General features: G+C 42.5%; 2 protein-coding genes across 3 annotated transcripts in view; one reads left to right on the top strand and one right to left on the bottom strand.

Annotated features, from left to right (window-relative positions):
• Positions 1-14,907, top strand: part of HPS3 (HPS3 biogenesis of lysosomal organelles complex 2 subunit 1) — a 41,814-nt gene extending 26,907 nt beyond the window's left edge. For both annotated transcript variants that reach the window (XM_030216318.1, XM_030216317.1), the window contains 6 exons: positions 995-1,180; positions 6,133-6,327; positions 6,802-6,906; positions 10,762-10,968; positions 12,556-12,646; positions 14,038-14,907. In XM_030216318.1, coding sequence (XP_030072178.1) covers positions 995-1,180; positions 6,133-6,327; positions 6,802-6,906; positions 10,762-10,968; positions 12,556-12,646; positions 14,038-14,165 — 912 coding nt within the window. In that variant the 3' untranslated portion in view covers positions 14,166-14,907. The remainder of the gene's footprint in view (positions 1-994; positions 1,181-6,132; positions 6,328-6,801; positions 6,907-10,761; positions 10,969-12,555; positions 12,647-14,037) is intronic.
• A 3,182-nt stretch (positions 14,908-18,089) lies between these two features.
• CP (ceruloplasmin) overlaps positions 18,090-19,072 on the bottom strand; it is a 73,312-nt gene continuing 72,329 nt past the window's right edge. The window contains exon 19 of the mRNA XM_030216094.1: positions 18,090-18,367. Coding sequence (XP_030071954.1) covers positions 18,309-18,367 — 59 coding nt within the window. The 3' untranslated portion in view covers positions 18,090-18,308. The remainder of the gene's footprint in view (positions 18,368-19,072) is intronic.

Below are 19,072 nucleotides of genomic sequence, written 5' to 3' on the forward strand. Positions count from 1 at the left end.
TTGTGGATGGGGTTTAAAGTTAATTTACAATATTTGAGTTCCTTGTTTAATAATCTGGATTTCTTGTCAAAGATTTATATCTTTGTTGTAAAATTGAGATGCAAACAAAAAGAATTAAAGTAATTGATAAGGTGTTTGTATGTGTTTAGTAGTTGTTGCTAATTATGTGACCCTATTCAATATCGACCCATAAGTATTTAAACTACCATAATACTCAAGATTTCACAAACCTAGGCCAGTTAAATCTACTACTGCATTTTTCATATGGTGCTGCAATGTGTACACTGCTATACAGACTCATAGAGGAAACAGTCCCTTTCCTATGGAGCTTATAATTAAGTAAACAGAGGAATATTTAGTTGGGCAAAACAACGCAGACATTAAATAAGTAGCATCGGCAACTAAGGTGTTTGTATTTTATCCTTTAGAAAATTGTTATAGAGCTTTTGAAATTTACATAATTTAGATCCTCATTTACTAATATTCATTAATATGTTAATGCAAGTTATGTGCTTGGTAAATGGATCTCTTTGGGGCCCTTTTACTAAAGGGTTGCCGCTGGCCCAAGACGGCCGCCGGTGGTAGTTCCATCTCCAGCGTGCACCATTTCTGGCACTGCTGGATTTTTAAAAATATATATACCACAGAGGGTTCTTACTGCCAGGGTAGCGCAGGAGTCCTTACCGCCACCTCAGTGGGTGGCAGTAAGTGCTCCCTCCCTGCATGGCCAAGTGCAAGCTTACCACATGGCCATGTGTGGGTTTTTTTTTTTTTTGGGTGAGGCTTTTTACCCACCTACAAAAAAGGGCCCTGGTGCACGGCAAGAACGGCTGCCGGTGCTGCTACCACAAGGCCCTTTTTACCACAGCTTGGTAAAAGAGCCCCTTTGACAATAATGAGCTTGTGTTAAATAATGTATATTAAATCCCATTAATGTACATTAGGAAATGAGCCCCTTAGTTACATGGCAACTGAATCATTTTTTTATATGTAGATGATGATGGTGTATGGGTTTGTGATTGAACCAAGACTACTGATGCATCGCAGAAATGAAGAAATCATTTCAACAGAGCTGGCGGTTCACTTGAAGGAAACTCAGACTAGATTGCTTGTTGCCTCCATGGTGGCTCTATATGAAAACAGCAAAATTGTGCTTCAGGAGGCTGACCTGTTCTTGAAGGTTTGGTTCTTTACACCCTAAAGTTCTAAATCTTCACAGTTTAAAACCAACCCATTTCATTTTGTTGTATACCTTATTTATTCCAGGAGTTGGCAAAAGACGTTTTTTGTATTTGGCTTGTACTGATAACTACATCATTTGTACTGTATATATGAAGTATAAAAACTACAAGAACACAAACTGGAAGAGAGGGTACAGATCTGAAGAAAACTTTCAAGATTTGATAGGGATAATCTTTCTAGCCAAAAAAATAGCTGTTTACATCACTTTCAAACATAAAAATGAGGGGCCTGATATTCAGAAAATGTTGAGCTCCTAAGTTAGAGGCAGATGCAGCAACCAAACGTAAAAAAATCTAAATCGTTAAAGTCCCTAACTATTTTAAAATAACGAAAAATGCACCAAAAAAAAAAGTCACACATGCTGAGATCGGTATTGAAACGTACAATGTACCAAAGAATCACAATACACATCGTTAATCGGCCCCCAAATCATGCGCAGAGCAGCCAAGCGTTATGTTAGCTGCTCTGCGCATGCCACAAACAGTCAAAACACAGTCAAATCACAAGCACATGGCTCCGAAATCAAATCAAAACAAAAATAAAAAAAAAGGGTCGGGAGGGGGCAAGGGCGCTCATCAGGAGCGTCCTGTACGGACGGCCTTGCCCCCCCCCCCCCCCCCCCGCTGCTCGCCACTTTCCGCCGCTCCCCCCACCCCGAAAAAGCAAAATGCTAGCTGCCCCAGTCCCCCTCCCTTCCTCACTACTCTCTCACCTGAGCTCCGCCTCCCGACATCCTCCGTCCTGTGCCCCGCCCCCTTTTGGGGTCGTCGCCGCCATTCCCCTCTTCCATCGGGCCCCCCTCCCTCTTACCGGGCCCGTGCAGCGCCTCTGTCCGAAGGCGCTGCACGGGCAAGAAGACAGCTGATGCCTGCCTTCGCCCAGCTTCGATGGCGCGTCTTTCTCCTGCTGGGCCCGCCCCTGTCTGACGTCAGTAACCTACGTAGGTTACTGACGTCAGACAGGGGCGGGCCCAGCAGGAGAAAGCAGGAGAAAGACGCGCCATCGAAGCTGGGCGAAGGCAGGCATCAGCTGTCTTCTTGCCCGTGCAGCGCCTTCGGACAGAGGAGAGAGGCGCTGCACGGGCCCGGTAAGAGGGAGGGGGGCCCGATGGAAGAGGGAATGGCGGCGACGACCCCAAAAGGGGGCGGGGCACAGGACGGAGGATGTCGGGAGGCGGAGCTGAGGTGAGAGAGTAGTGAGGAAGGGAGGGGGGCAGGGGCTGCTCGAATTTTGCTTTTCGGGGTGGGGGGAGCGGCGGAAAGTGGCGAGCAGCGGGGGGGGGGGGCAAGGCCGTCCGTACAGGACGCTCCTGATGAGCGCCCTTGCCCCCTCCCGATCCTTTTTTATTTTATTTATTTTTGTTTTTCTGACGTCCTTTGGACCAATCACAGCGCTTTTAGCTCTGCTAATGCGCTGGGATTGGCTCAAAGTTTGTTTATTTTTTCTCTTAATGATTTTTCCTGCCACAGAGCTGACCTAACGAGTGGTCCAGACCTCTCGTTAGTTTTCCTGCCTTTTTCCTGCGTAAAGGCAATCGGAAAAGGTTAGTGCATGTCGTTTCAATGGGGTTTTCACACTAATTGCTCATCTCCATTCCGTTTTCGTTAGCTGCTGGCTTCCTCGGTAAAAGCCCTTTGATGCATGCAACGGATCAAATTTTCCTCGTTGGAGAGTCATTAAAGGCTCATTTAGCTTTAGTGCATCTGCCTCTTAGTCGCCTAACCCCCCATTTTACAAAGCTGTGCGGTAATGCTGACACAGCCTATACACTTTGAATGGGCTGTGTCGGCATTACCGCACCAGTAGCCGCTAGTGCCCTATTTTTAGCCAAACTTCTAAGTGTAATTTGAAAACTCATCTTTATTTAGGAAACTTAAGTTAGGCTCATATGTTTAGGCCTGCCATTTATTTCCATAGATTAATGAGCCCGGTGCTGAAAAATCAGTACTTAGCTTGTAACTTCTTTCCCCGCCCTAAATCTGCCTCTGTTGCTGCCAACCTTTTATGCTCTGAAATTTAAGAGCTTAGTGAAATTTTGAGTAAAAATGTATACACTCAGCCCTAGTAAATTTTTATTGAGGCAATATAAGAGCATAACTCAAAATTAGGAGGATAAATCCTTTGGATATTGGGCCCTAGAATGTTAATTAATGGAAGTCTAGGGGGGGGGGGGTTGGTTTTCATTCGTTGTTTTTTCCATATGAGCCAGTCTGCCATTCTTCTAGCAGATCAGAGCAGGCTGACCAATTTAATCATTATGTCTGGAAATTGTCCCTTGTCTATAGGGTGTTAGTTTTAGGATGTGTGGCCTCCAAGTGAAATTAACTGTAACAGCATACAGATGATTCTTTTAGAAGCTGACAGCAACAGGCATCAGGATGATGCTGATGACAGCTCTGGAAAGAATTGTTTGATCAGAATGCTCTATACAGTTTTCCTATAGCTCTTTTTTTTTTTTTTTTTTTTTTTTGATGATCAGATTGGGGTGAGATTTAATTTAGGGCTGCATGTTGATTGTGATTAACATGCTTAAGCGTGCTCCAGCGGCTCTCTCAGGCCTCCTCCCCTTCCAATCTGGTTTACCTTGTCAGGAAGTCTTCGGGCAGCACCAGCAGTAGCCATTCTGAAAGGCTGCCTTCATGGGGCCTTTCCCTCTCACCCATCCCGCCCTTCTGAAAACAGGAAGTTATGTCAGAAGGGGGTGGAACAGATCAGAGGGAAAGACCCAGTGCAGACTTCAAGCCTCCTTTCAGTAAGGGTGCCGCTGGCGCGGCAGGGCCAAACACTTGATGACAAGGTAAACAAGGTTGGAAGGGGGAAGGGGATCTGTGAGAGAGCCACTGGTAGTCTGGGAGGGGAGGGAGGGAATTAAGAGAGAGAAGCTTGGGCGTGCAGGCAGGGATTGGGAGAGAGAACTGCGGGCAGGGCTAAAAGGGGAGGGAGATATGCTGGACTGTGCATGGGGGGAGGGGGAAATAGGGAGAGATGTTGGGCTAGGAGGGAGGGAGGGAGGGAGAGATAGATAATGGACCTAGGGTGGAGGGAAGGAAGAAAAAGAGAGAGGGGAGGAAGAATTCGACCTGGAGGCAGGAGATAGGAAGAGGGCCTATTATCAGTGGCATAGCCACTGGATAGGGGGAGAGGCCTTGGAGACCTATTCCCCCCCCCCCCCCCCCCCCCCCCCCCCCACTTTGGGCTCAGGCCCCCTCCAAAGCTGCAGTGGCTGGTTAGGTAGCTGAAGTCTTGCCAGCCGAAGAAATCAGCTGCCTGAGTCACTCCCTTCCTCCTCATACTGCCTCAGGAGCGAGGAAGTCAACAGAGTGCCTCCAGCCTCCAATGCTTGCACTCCCTAAGCATGCTCAGTTCATGCATGAACTCAGCATGCTCGGGGAGTACTGACTTCCTTGCTCGTGAGGCAGTACAAGGAGGAAGGGGTCTGCTTTTGGTAGTAGATTTCTTTGACTGGGCAGGGCTTTGGCATCCCCACCAGCAAAGGTATGTTATCTTATGTTGACGGCGGGGGAGGGGGGGTGGAGAGGAAATGCGTACCCCCCTCCCCTCTCAAATGGACTGCTATGCTACGCCTTTAATCGCAATTACCAATTTAATTATGTGCCTTTTCCAGATCGGAGCTCAAGTTGAGTTTCAAGCATGGACACAAGTTATTTCCCTCTCCAAGTAGACTTAAAATCTGAGTTGTAGCTTAGGGTGGAGGGTGAAGTGGCTTTGTCTAAAGTCATAAGGAGTGTCAGTGGGAGAACCTTTGTTTCCCTGATTCTTGGCCTGCCACTCTAACAACTACGTTATTCTTCCACTCTCTGAGGACACATTTACCCCCTAATTCTATAAACTTGGGTGCACAGTTTTGTGACTAGCATGCAAAAGTATGCACACAAGTTATAGACTAGCACCTAAGTTAATTGTTTAAGTGAATGCTAATTGTTTTTAACTGGCAATAATGACCTTAAGTGGCATTAATTGACACTTTACAGTTATTCACATAACTTCACTTACTCAGGATTCAAATTCAAACACTTTAGCCATTATCCCGGACCTCAGCAGCACAACTTCACTGGCTCCCACTTAAGGAACACATTGCATTCAAGATCTGTACGATTGTACACAAAATCATTCATGCAGACGCCCCAATCTACATGCTGAACCTCGTGGACCTACCTCCCAGAAACGCCACAAGATCATCCCGTAAATTTCTCAATCTGCACTACCCCAGCTGCAAAGGACTCAAATACAAAATGATGCATGCCACTACCTTCTCCTACATGAGTACGCAGTTATGGAATGCATTACCTACAGACTTGAAAGCAATCAACGAAACAACTATCTTTTGAAAATCCCTGAAAACATTCTTCTTCAACAAGGCCTACAATTGAGAACCTATCGCCTCACTAAGTCACCTCACCAACCCCCTCAATTAAGAACGCCCACCTTCTATAACCACCCTAATCACTCTCTTCCTTCTTCTCTCTTCCCTTCCTTGATCGTTACACATTACTAACTGTATCTGATATCCTGAAATGACAATGTTTACAAATCTATGTAAGCCACATTGAGCCTGCAAATAGGTGGGGGAATGTGGGATACAAATGCAATAAATAATAATAATAATAACTCCGAGCTCCACTAATCATGATTAATAATTAACTGCGTGAGCATGCACACCAAAAAGCTGTAAGTGCTCATGTCTAAAGTTAGGCACAGACTTAGGCTACTATTCTATAAGAGCAGTTCTGTGCGGAACTTCCATTATAGAATTTGCACTAGCACATGTCATCCTAGTGCCGTTTCTTGAATTTACTCCTTAATGGCTTGTTTGCCTCTTTTCCCCTATGATCATGCTTTTTCACTTTAACATGCTTTGCTTGTCTTCAGGTGTTCTGTGAACAGTATGAAGATGAAGATAGAACCCCTCAGCTACTAGTAGATTTCTGGGAAGCTCTTTTCGTGGCATGTCCTCAGGAAGCTGTGCTCCAGGATCTCCTCTTCAAGCTTATATCACATTACATCTGTAGGATAACTGGGAGGCAACCTCCTGACACAAAACCACTGAAAACACCGGAGGAGCTGGTAAAAAAAAAAAAAAAAAAAATTTAACCCTTCTATATACCATTTGATAGACATTTTGGTCATACAAAAGATAATATTTTGTTAGTTTCCCAGATGTTCCATGTTAGCCTGCAGTAGTCCAGTAAAAAGGTGTCACTTAGGCTTTTGTTATTGTTTGTTGTATTAACCTTCTGAAACTGTTGCCTGACTGATTTTCCACTTAGAATTATCAGTTCAGTTCTACAAGAATTCCCTAGTATCTGGTGGCATGGAGTTAGAAAATACAGTATAGATGAAAGACCAAGGTGATACCATGTTTGTGAAAAGTATTTTTTACCTGCTTCTTAAATATAAATGAAAATAACCTACGTTTCTTATTCTGTTCTGTTTTGATATCTGGGATAGATGTTGTACACTGAAATACATTGAAATAAATTAACCATAACTTATAAAGCTTTTTAATAGGATGTAATTTTTTTTTAATTTCTATTGCAGATAAATTCCTGCAGTCATTATGGTCTAATTTATCCTTGGATTACCTATATGGTTTCAAAAGAATTACCTAATAATGATTCTTCTGAGGAACTTTCTAAATTACAGGTACCTGTAAGATACTTAAGTTGTTTCAGGTTGGAAAAGCAGTTTCAGAAATATGCTGTTTAACAGAGGAAGAAAGAGCAGCTGCTGCTGAACAACTCACAATACACTGGTCAATACTCAAAGTACTTATCCAGATAACAGCACCTGCTGTCCGGAAAAGTGCTACTGATCAGGATATTCAGAAGCGTTATGCGGATAGTACCCTTGGATAACCTTACAGGTCGCCTCAGCATTAAGCAGAGAGTGCCAGAGTGGAGCGTGGGTGGTCCTGGAACTTATCTGGTAACTTAGGACAGATAGAGGGCTATTCTGAGTTATCTTGATAGCAGATCAAATATTGCCACTGTGCAGATATCTTCCGGTGGTGACTGCTTTATCTAGGTTTTCAGCACTGGCCGCTGTCTGTTTAGTAGGGCTGCAACTTAATCACCGTTCCACTACGTAGCTTACCACTATTCCAGAACTGGTGGGATAGTTGTGTCCATCAACAAGAAGGTGGAGATAGAGAATTGAAAACTGAGCTGAGACATATCTCTCTTGGCATCCAGTCCAGATCCTCTGTATTTTCTATCTCCAGCAGGTTGATGGACTCATCTTTCAACCTCTGGTTCTGAGTGCTTTACTTCTGGTCCAGTTGGTCAGGTGGCTTGAGACTGCAGAGTCAAATCTGAAGGTCTTCCAATCCCTGTCTCTGGTGCCCTGCAAATTTACTTTTTTCTTTCCTCACTTCTCTCGTGTTTCCTGTGGAGTTCTCCTTTTCCAGCACAGCAACCTTAAAAAATGTTAAAAAGAGAAGGAAAGAGGTTTGCTGGAGAGAATGGGACAGAGTATCAGTCCTGAGCCTTTCTCATCTGTGGTAAAACTTGTGGAGACTCTGAGCTTGGGGAGAGCAGCCAGCTGTGGTAAGTCCGATTGACTTGTAGCTGCTTGGAGGGCTGCAAGTTCTACTTGGTGCAGGGATCCTGATTCAACGCTTGGGATATATTTTGCTGCTCTTGTGACAGTTGGGTTGAATGGTGACTCCCCCGGAGGCAGTTAAGCGGTGTGTCCCACTGTGGGACCCACTGGTCAGCGTTGGGGCATTGCAGTGTGTACAAGCCAGGAATTCTGTGGGATGTGGAGGAAACAGTTGACGGCAGCATATTTCTGGATTTGGTGCAGCATCTCAATATACTGGGGTCTTCAGACTCTCAGGCAGGGCTGGAGTGCAGTTTGATGCAGGAGGGCATGGGAGCGGGTGCCATTTTGTTGGGGCCGGCTGGCAGCGAGGAGCAACCTCTGATCATGTGTGGAGCACAGCTGCTATTTTACAGTCCTGGGCCAAAAAGAACATTAAGCTCAAGATCTTTGTTTTCTCCAGAGTTTATATTGCTCTTACACTAAGCCTACTTTACTGAAGCAGGGACAGTCAGAGTTGCTGCAAGGTGCTTCAGTTTCTTGCCCCTCTGTCTCCTAAAAGATTTTATTTAGACCTCCAGGAGTGGTCAGATGAAGCTATCTTCTTCCTCCTTATTTGATGTGGCCTTGATCTAATCAGAGGAGCCATCTTTGAAGGAGCCATTAGAGGAGGGAGATGATCCTAAAGTACTGAGATTTCATAAAGAGGAGCTCAATACTCTTTCTGAGGCACTGGCAGTGCTTTCCATTTAGGTGCCTTCTGCTTTGGCATCAGGAGTTCCATCTTCTTTGATTTTGAGGGGGCTTAGAGGTCCTAAGGCCTTCCCGATGCATCCAGACATTCAGGACCTGATTACATCAAAAATAGGAAAGGGAAGAGAGTAGGTCAGATCACTAGCACCCAGGCCCATCGTCTAGCGGGCAGCAAGGTGATAAGTCATGCATAGAAGGCCTTGAATAGGAACGTTTTAAAGGCCCTTTTTTAAAGCTTTTGTAGGATTCTTCCAAATGAATGTATGAGGGAAGTGCATTCTAGAGTGTGGGACTTGTTACGCTAAATATTAGTGAATGGATGAAATCAAAAATAGTTGTTGAGGTTGGAGGGTATGAAAATTAGATTTCAGTGAGTAGAGCTTAGGGTTCTAGTTGGAGTGTTAGGAATTAGCAAATGAGAGAGGTATAAGGGAGTGCCGGAGGTGTATATTTTGTGGACTAGCGAGAGTATCTTAAAAGATTCTCTGAGTGACAGGTAACCAGTGTTCTTTGCAAAGAAGAGGCATAACTTGGTCATACTTCTTTGATCCAGTGATGAGTTTCACAGCTGCATTTTATACAATCTGGAGACGTTATGTTTATAGGGACTTGTTTCTTGCCAATTCTCTTAAATAAGATTCAAGTCGAGTTACAAATTTCTAAGACATAAGAGACTGATGGCAGCTATCATGAATTACAAATTAAAAACACAGGTGCCATGTAGTAAGGAGCTACAGTAGTCATGTCTCACAGTGTTGCACATATGATGCTTGCAGCCTGGTCCAAAGCTTTTACCTTTGCACCTGTCCTGCCCACGCAGAAACGAGACCTGTGGGAAGAGGAGAGGAAGGGAAGGAAGAGAAAAGGAGAGATGTTGCCAATTGCCCTCAAATAGTTGTTTTGGACAATTGGCAGCTTTCTCCATCCTAACATTCAAATAATCCTCTTTTGACTGTCAACATTTATTGCAAAGCACAATCTTTCCAAATATCTCTCTGATCTCTACTGACTCACATTTGCTCCACAACCTCTCTACCTTAAATCTCTCTTCAGTTCATGGAGAGTCCTGATACCATGGTAAAGACTTCTTGGATCCTAAAACCAAATGCCTAACTAGGTCAATCTCATTCAGATCTCCTCTTAATGTCAAATTCAACTGTACAACCATTTCCTCACGCAAAACATCTTGCTCCTCCTCCTAACCATGGCTGCAACTTTCTCAAAAATAAAAAAATCTGTTGGGGAAATTTTACTACAAATTTATTATAATCCACCTTACACTCCTCTTATCAATGAATCTTTTTTACACCAAAAATATTGATCAGACCAAGAGACTGGATAAACAACCAAATATCTCTCTCAATCACATATACCTGCATCTTCCAAAGAAATTACAAAGAAAATCTAATCCAAACTCCTCTCTCCCACAGCACGAATAGCCTCAGAAATACACTGATGAAGCCTAACAACCATCCATTCAACAAAATCAATAAACATCCTGTGCTCTCCTTGCTCCAGACGAAAATCACTGGCGCCAATAAATTTGGGAACAATAAAACAGCCTCCGTAATCAAATCAGCACCTCAGAATCCTCTTTATTTCTGGATGCTCAGTACAACAAAAAGACTCCCAAAGTGCTTATCACAAAAACTTACTCAGCCCCTTAGCACTGTCCATGACTGCCGCTGTTGAAACTGCAGCTCTGATTGAAAACCAAAACTACTCCTCCACCTCTACGCTTGGTCCTTGATCCATTAACCCAAGAAGACCCTGATGGACATAAGTGGTTTAACAAATCTGTATCTGAGGGATTATTGAATCTTGGTTACATGCAATCAGTCAAACCCCTCCCCTTTCAACAAATATGATAAAACATCCAATCTTGTTTTTTGGCAGATTGTGCATTAATCAAAACTCAATTTCCTTACCAACAATAACTTCCCATCTCCCTCACAACTCTATTAATGGCAAAAGCGTTAAATCATACCATCTACTAACATCATAGTTACCCCATCCTTAACATCCCTGACACCAATAACTGTGTGTGTAGTCATTTGAAGACAACTGATTCGATGTCTCTACCTTTCCCAGTTCTTATTTTGACAGTTGTATATGTTTTATGCATGTATTGAATAAAAACATCCTTGTATTTGTTGACTTGGATTTCCATCTGGATAACCAGTGCTCTCCTGCTTTCCTTTTCAGTCTCTTTTATGTGGCCCCTCGCTTGACATTGCATCAGTACGTCCTTTTTTGGAGCCACTGCAAGAAAACAATATTGCTGCCCTCAGTGTGCATATTCTCTGTGCCACACGCCTGGGAGAGTATGAGAAGTCCATTAACAAACTTTTGGACCAGTGCCCTGAAGCTGTTATCTCATATGCCATTCATGAGCTGAAGGATGCCAGTCAGGTGTGTTTGCTTTATGGCTTACTTTCTTTGCTCTCTATCGAGGAGCACTTAACGTACTGAAAAAGTTAAGCTGTGAAATTTCACCATGAAGACATTCATCCTTGGCATGTCGGTTTTCTGGCACCCCAACATAACAACCCTGACAAAATAGCCCCAACAAAAAAGCCCTGACCAGTGGCGTAGCCAAGCCCACTTTGGGCTCAGGCCCATCCAGTAGCAGCACACTGTATGGCTGGCAGGGATTCCCATGCACCACCAGCTGAAAACTCCCAACGACTGTCCCTCCTGCATACCTTGTAAATAGCAGATCTTCGTCTGCAGCAAGCAGCGACTGATACATACTGCTCGCACCGGCCCCATAGCTTTCCCTCTGACGTATTCCTGCCTATGTGGAAATAGGAAGTTGCATCAGAGGGAATGCTGTGGGGCCAACATGAGCAGTGTGTATTAGTTGCTGCTCGCTGCTAGTGAAAATCTGCTATTTAAAAGATATGCGGGAGAGGGGGGATGTTTGAGAGGCCATATGGCATGCAGGTGAGAGAAGGAGAGACCAAATCACCTGTAGAATGGGGCGGGATTCTTCTGCCCACCCATCTTGGGCCCAGGCCCACCCAAAATTGGGTGCCTGGCTACGCCCCTGTCCCTGACAAATCAGCCTCTAACAAAATAGCCCTTGACAAAATGGCCCCTCCCACAAAATAGCCCCTAGAAAAAAATGCAGCTCCATATTCTGGGCAACCTGATCAGGCCCTTTTGTCAGGGGGCTAATTTGTCAAGGGCTATATTGTGGGCAGGCCGTTTTGACAGTGGCTGTTATGTCAGGGGCTATTATGTTGGGAACTTTTTTTTGTTTGGAGCTTTTTTTGTCGGGGCTATTTTGACTGAGTACCCGGTTTTCTGGGTACAGTAGAGGACAAATAGATGCAGCAGTGAGACGTTCAGAATCTGAATGCTAGGATGTGTGTAAAACTGTTACTTCTCTGGTGGACTCAAGTTTTTCACTAAAGTTGTTATGGTAGACCTCCCTTTGCAGATATTACTTTGAACTAAAGATAATGATAAAAATGATTGTGATTTTGTATCAATCCTAACCCTGTTCATCCTCTAGGTATTTGCTGTTAGGCAGGGATAAGTGGATCGCAATCCAGGATTGCACTAAACAAACCCTTCAGAATTGTAGAGAAATAGACAGTCCCCAGCATGCCTAGAGTCTGTTTCCTTGGCCCTGTGCCCCCCCCCCCCCCCCCCCCCACACACTCCACCAAACTGTGGTGGTGATTATATGCAGTCTTGGATTGTGAAGCATTTAAACTGAATGATGAACAGGATCCCAATCCAAAATAGCAATAGTTTTGTCCAAGGTAAAATATTTCAATTTAAGTTTTTAAATGAAAATAATAATTTATATTCGTCTGTAGTCCTTATCAGTAAGATCAGACTACCAATGTAAGCAAAATGTTGGAATCGATCAAAATTCAGGATTCTCATTATAATATATTAGGCCTTGCTTTTAAGAATTAAAATCTTGACATTCTTTTTTTTTCTTTTTATTATTTTCTTGTTCACTTTTTCACTCTGTTGTGATAGGGCCTGTGGTGGACCAAGTTGCTGCCTGAATTATGTAACCGAATCCAACATGGTGGAAATGAAAATCAAATACTCATCTCAGCCCTGAGAGGTAAAGAGCATTTCACAGTTGTAGAAGTGCAGAGTGCCCTTCCTGTAACTATCCCTTGCATCTTGAAGGACACTGCAGATAACGCATACTGCCATAACCAGGGTCTCATTAGGCAGATGATGCTTCCACAACAGTTGTACATCCTTCTCCTCAAGCACCATATTTTACAATGCCGTGAACTAAAAATGTGCTATAATGAGACACAGGATGGATTGTTTAATTACTCTGGTTTATATTCTGAAAACTAGTACAACTTTTTTTTTTCCTGTCATTTTTATTTTTTCCTTCTGTGGTAGGTGTAGTTTTCTTAAATACATGAATCATGCTGCTGGGCGCTGAGTAAGTTCTCCAGCTAGAGAGTGACACGGGGCCCCCAACTCTGCACTACAGGAGCTGAGATGCCTAATGTTTCCCTGTGCTAGCCTTGTGAAGCTTTAGTTCCGTATTGTGTGTTTGTTTGATTCTGCCAATGATTTCCTCCAGGGAAGAACCATAGTTTCTTAAGAGAAGAAACATTCTCCTTGAATGTAAATTTCATTACTATACTGTTAATCCTAGTTCAGGAGCTAAAGGCTTATTGTAGTTTCAGGGCTGCCCATCCTATAATATTTAAAGACTTTTCTCAACTATAATTTCAATAACTGATTAATTAGCTTGCTTAGAGGCCCTTTTACTAAAGAGTGGTAGGGCTACTGTGCAGGTAGAACGTGAGACAACAGCAGTACCACCGGGTGCGCCCAGCGTTAGTTCTGTTTTGGCTGCATGCCATTTCCAGCACTAGAAAATAAAAATTATTTTCAAGCGCGGAGGGCAGGGAGTAGGTGTTCCTGGTGGTAATCAGGCAGCGCACGGCCATCGCTGCACGCTGCTTGATTACTGTGGGATTAGTGCATGAGCCCTTACTATCTTCTAAATGGGTGGCGGTATGGGTTCATGTGGTAATGGCCCCGTACTAATTTTGACATTAGTGCGTGGCCATTAATGATGACATCAATTTTTTTAAAAGGCCTTTTTACTGCTGCAGTAAAAAGTGGCCTAGGCGTGTGGCAATCCCATCATCCACACTACCGCAGGCCATTTTTTACCACAGCTTGGTAAAAGGGGGGGGCCCCTTCGTTAACAACTACAACCATTTTTAATCAATTTCATTGTGAGGTTTTTTTTTTCCATTATCAAACCAGACTCTGCTGTTTACGATATAAAGTGTTTCTATAACAAATATTTTCTTATAAAACTCAGAATAAATTTATAATAAATGTAATTTAGACGAAACTCATTAAACCAAAGTTTAGAGTTCAACTGTGAAAGAGAGAGGGAGCCTGAATTATGTTGTAATTAAGAGGATGTTTCCATAGGCTTTAGATTTAACTGTTTCTTCTTTCCGTAACCAGAAACCTTGTCAGTTGTTGCCATGGAACTGGACTTAAAGGATTTCTTGAATGTGTTACCAGAGGATGGGAGTGCCACCTTCTTCCTGCCTTATCTTTTACACCACAATCGGAAAAAATCTGTGACTTGAAGGACAAAAGCTGAAGTTGTCCAGCTGAAAAACTGCACAATCTTTAAAACAAATTTAGAGGTGGAATATGTTTTCTAGATAGTGGTATTGCACCATATGAAATGAGTCCAGATGACTCCAGAGCCTTTTTAAAAGCTGTTAGCAAGGAGTTTCCTGAACTGCTCCTGTGTGGCTATGTGAAAGAATAAATGTTCCAACAACCAACATACAGTATATGTTGTATACACTCATTACTACATCCTTTCCCACTGCAGTTATCCCCTCTTCAGGTACGATATTGCAGTGCAGTTGCTGTTATGCAGGAGAGAAAACAGAGGTTGCCAGATCAGGTGCTGATAGCCATGGCGAATAGTTTTTGGTAAATAGATCCATTTACTGAGAATAAAGCTGATCCTGCCTTTCTTTTCACAATATAATTTAAATAGTAATTAATTTGGGCCATAACCAACTGTTACTGTTATTACTATAGTGACTTTAACCAAGATACTGTATACATTTTACTGGTATTGGACAAGGCTAGGGTTTTCTACAGCTTAGACTAATGCAGTAGATGACAGTAATCAAAGACAATCTGGACCATTCAGTCTGCATTGCCAAGCCATGCTGACTGCCAGCCATGGAGTGTGAATAACTGTTCTGTTTTTATTTCTTTTTCCTTCTTTGTAATCTACTAGCCTGGACAGATGAAGCTATTAGAGCTAAAAGAAAATCCTTCAGAAAATGGAAGAAGGATCTGACTGAAAATAATAGGAAACAGCATTGATAAGGAACACAAAGAGAGACTTTGAAAAGAAGATTGTGTTGCAGGCAAAAACACATACTGAAAACTTTTTTAGGTATATTGGAAGCAAGAAGCTGGTAACAGAATTAGTTGGACCGCTAGCTGATTGAGGGGTAAAAGGAACACTGAGGGAAGGCAAGGCAATAGTGGAGAGATTAAATTAATTCTTTGCTTTGTCTTCACTGAGGAAGATGTGGGAGAGATACCAGTGTTAGAAATGGTATTCAATGCTGATGAGTTAGAGAAACTGAAACAAATCTCTGTATACTTGGACAATGTAATGGGGCAATTTGACAAATTGAAGAGTAGCAAATCGCCTGGACTGGATGGTATACATCCCAGAGTACTGATAGAATTGAAAAATGAACTTGCAGAGCTATTGTTAGTAATATGTAATTTATCTTTAATGTCCAGCATGGTACAGAAGGCCACGCCAATTTTTAAAAATGGTTCCAGAGGTGAACTGGGAAATTATCGTATTTTCTCGTATATAAACCACACACATGTATGCCTGCATCCGTATATACTCTGCAGAAAAAAAGCTAATTTCATAAGAAAAATCGTATATAGCCTGCATTTATTTCAATAAAGCATATACTTGTATATTGCTTCTATTGAAAAACACTGATTTTTGTAAATAAGTTCATATATAACCCACACCTTGTGCAAAAGAAATGTAAAATTGTGTATATCCTGCAGGTTATATTCACAAAAATAAAGTATAGATGGGTGAGCCTCATGTTGGTGCCCAGCAAAATGAGTAGAGAATATTATAAAGAACAAAATTGCAGAGCATATACATAAGCATGGATAAATAATACAAAGCCAACATGAATTTAGTCAGGGGAAATATTGCCTTGCCTCACGAATCTACTACCTTTCTTTGAAGGAATGAATAAAACATGTGGATAAAGGTAAGCTGGTTGATATTGCATATTTTCAAAGCACTTAGCCTTCCAAAGTTCCATAGAAACCTATGGAACTTTGGAAGGCTAAGTGCTTTGAAAATATGCCTGTACCTGGATTTTCAAAAGGCATTTGACAAAGTATCTCATGCCTGAGGAAATCCAGAAAGTCATAGGATAGGAGGTAATATTCTATTGTGGATTAAAAACTGGTTAAAAGATAGAAAACACAGAGTAGGGTTAAATGGTCAGTATTCTCAATGGAGAAGGGTCGATAATAGAGTTCTCCAGGAGTCTGTGCTGAGCCACTGCTTTTTAACATATTTATAAATGATATAGAGATGGGAATAACTAGTGAGGTAATATGTGCTGATGACATAAAGTTATTCAAAAATTATTAAATCTTAGAGGACTGTGAAAAATTGCAAGAGGAACCTTATGATACTGGAAGACTGTTCATCCAAATGGCAGATGATGTTTAATGTGAGCAAGTGCAAAGTGATGCACGTGGGAAAGAGGAACCCAATCCATAGCTACGTGATGCAAGGTTCCACATTAGGAATCGCCGCCCAGGAAAAAGATCTAGGTGTCATCATTGATGATACATTGAAACCCTCTGCTCAGTGTGCAGTGGTGGCTAAGAAAGTAAACCGTGTTAGGAATTATTAGCAAAAATTAGAAATGTTATAATGCGACTGCACCTCAAATACTCTGTACAATTCTGGTCACTGACTCTCACAAGATATAGCAGAATTAGAGAAGGGTGACAAAAATGATAAAGGGGTGGGATGACTTCCCTATGCGGAAAGGATAAAGCAGCTGAGGGGAGATATGACAGAGGTCTGTAAAATACTGAGTGAAATGGAACGAGTAGATGTGAATCGTTTGTTTACTCTTTCCAAAATTACTAGGACTAGGGGGCACACAATGAAGCTACTAAAATAGTACATTTAAAACAAACCAGAGAAAACATTTCTTCACTCAACATGTAATTAAACTCTGGAATTCATTGCCAGAGAATGTGATAAAAGCAGTTAGCAGGGTTTAAAAAAGGTTTGGATAATTGGATAATTTCCTAAAACAAAAGGCTTTAAGCCATTATTAAGATGGACTTGGAAAAATCCACTGCTTATTTCTAAGATATGCAGCATAAAATCTGTTTTACTGTTTTTTGGGGATCTTGCCAGGTACTTGTGACGTAGATTGGCCACTGTTGGAAACAGGATACTGGGCTTGATGGACCTTCGGTCTGGCCCAGTATGGCAATGCTTATGTTCTTAATGTTAACACAGAAGATCCACCGTTTAGTTCCCTTAAGCACTCGCTTTTCCCTTGCATAAATTCCAATGGTATGTAGTAGCAATACTAGCATTACTGTTGCCAAAACATCTGACTTCCTAGGTCCCCAGGATTGCCATGCCAGACAGATCCAGCTATGTGAACACCTACATTTCAGTAGGACTTCTAGTTAATTTGTAGCAATTACAGTGTGCCAGGGAGACCTAGCAGCTAATTTAATTCTATCATCACTGCCTGATCTAAATAACTACCATTATGGCTGAGTTTCCTAGCTCCCTTAGTCTGCAAGGCAGGCCTGGCTGTGTGAGCACCTGCATTTCTGCTAGAACTTCCAAGCTATTCCAGAATGTGTATTGTCTAAGTCAAAAGGGGGGGGGGGGGGGTCTCCACCCAGTCCTTGGGACACACCCAGCCAGTCAGGTTGTCAGGATATCCACAATGAATATGAGAGAAAGTTGCATGTACTACCTCCATTGTATGCAAGTCTATCTCATGTATATTAATTGTGGCTATCCTGAAAACCTGACTGCCTGGGTGTGTCCTGAGGACTGGGTTGAGAACCCCTGGGCTAAGTGATAGTGATATTTAGCCTTAACAGCTGGATTAACAATTTATTTTTGTGAAAAGTTTCATGCAGTCTTCCAGCTTAAACTCAATTTAGCATCTTAGTTTTGGGGGGAGGGGAAGATACCTTCAGCAACATAGTGGCCCCCAACACTATGCCTGTAACATTAGTTAAGTGCTGACAAGGACAGTGCCTCATAATGGGCTGTTAGCGACTTCCTGCAGTACCCAGTGTTGTTAGTCATCCTCCCATCCAATTACTGATGCTGCTAAAGTACTTTCTAACATTTCATGTGGTCTGCAGTATAGTGCAAGTCACCTACTTCTCACTGTTTGTCTTAGTCGGGATTTAGAAAGAAATGATAACCAAGAACATATTAAATATTTCTTATTTATTTTTCTTAAACTGTCTAAATAATTTGCTGTAGTTTTCTTCTGCCGAGATGAAATATGCATTCCTTAAACATTTGTTTGTAGTCAGAGCAAGGTGTTACATGTCATCACATGTGCTTGGAGTGGTGTGGACGTCCTGGTGTTCTAGAAACTGTGTGAGCTGTGTCTGTGTTGTCCACTGCTTCAATTTTTTCACCATCATCAGCTGTGCTGTTTTATTTGCAGATGTGAAAAAACTTTTTGAAGAAATGATTTTTCTTCTACATGGGGAAAAAAATTGTAATTATTAATTTAAAGTGTTTGTTTTTCTTAAAAAAAATGACAACTGATCCATTTTTTAAAAGTCATATATTCTGGGGCTATTTTACTAAAGTGCAAATATTTCCCAACTTTACCATGTGGTAATTGCAGAGCCTCTGCATTATCGGCTGGGGGCATCCCAGGATTTGCCCATGTATGTGCCCTTATTGGCCAAGCAGCTTGACCCATAGGGTAATACTGCGAAACCACTGCTAGGAGTTGATAGTACCATTTTGAATGCAGGAGCTCAACAGGTTAGGAATGACTAAGGATTGTTCCTACCCACCATCTAGACAACAGGGAAAACCTAGGTAGGTGCTGGGGAGAAGATCAGCTGTGGCAGGTGCCATTGTGTGTTAAGCTGGGGCGGGGGGGGGGGGGGTGACAGGGATTGAATTTGTGGCAAGTCCCCCAACCCCACCCCACCCCACCTCACATCACATCCCCTATAACAGAATGAGCCTATCTTGGAATCCATTGTCTGTGCTGCTGCAGCCAGGAATACATATTGTTCCTGGCTGCAGCAATGCAATTTATATTTAGTAAGGGACTTCTGCAGGTTAGTGACTCCCTCAGTAAATATTGGTGTATTAAAATGTGTTATTTTACCACAGCTTTTAGTCAGTTGTGTGCAACATAACTCCCTTCAACTCTGTCACATCCAT

The sequence above is a fragment of the Microcaecilia unicolor genome, chromosome 10, assembly GCF_901765095.1.
Source record: "Microcaecilia unicolor chromosome 10, aMicUni1.1, whole genome shotgun sequence".
Taxonomy (NCBI): Eukaryota; Metazoa; Chordata; class Amphibia; order Gymnophiona; family Siphonopidae; genus Microcaecilia; species Microcaecilia unicolor.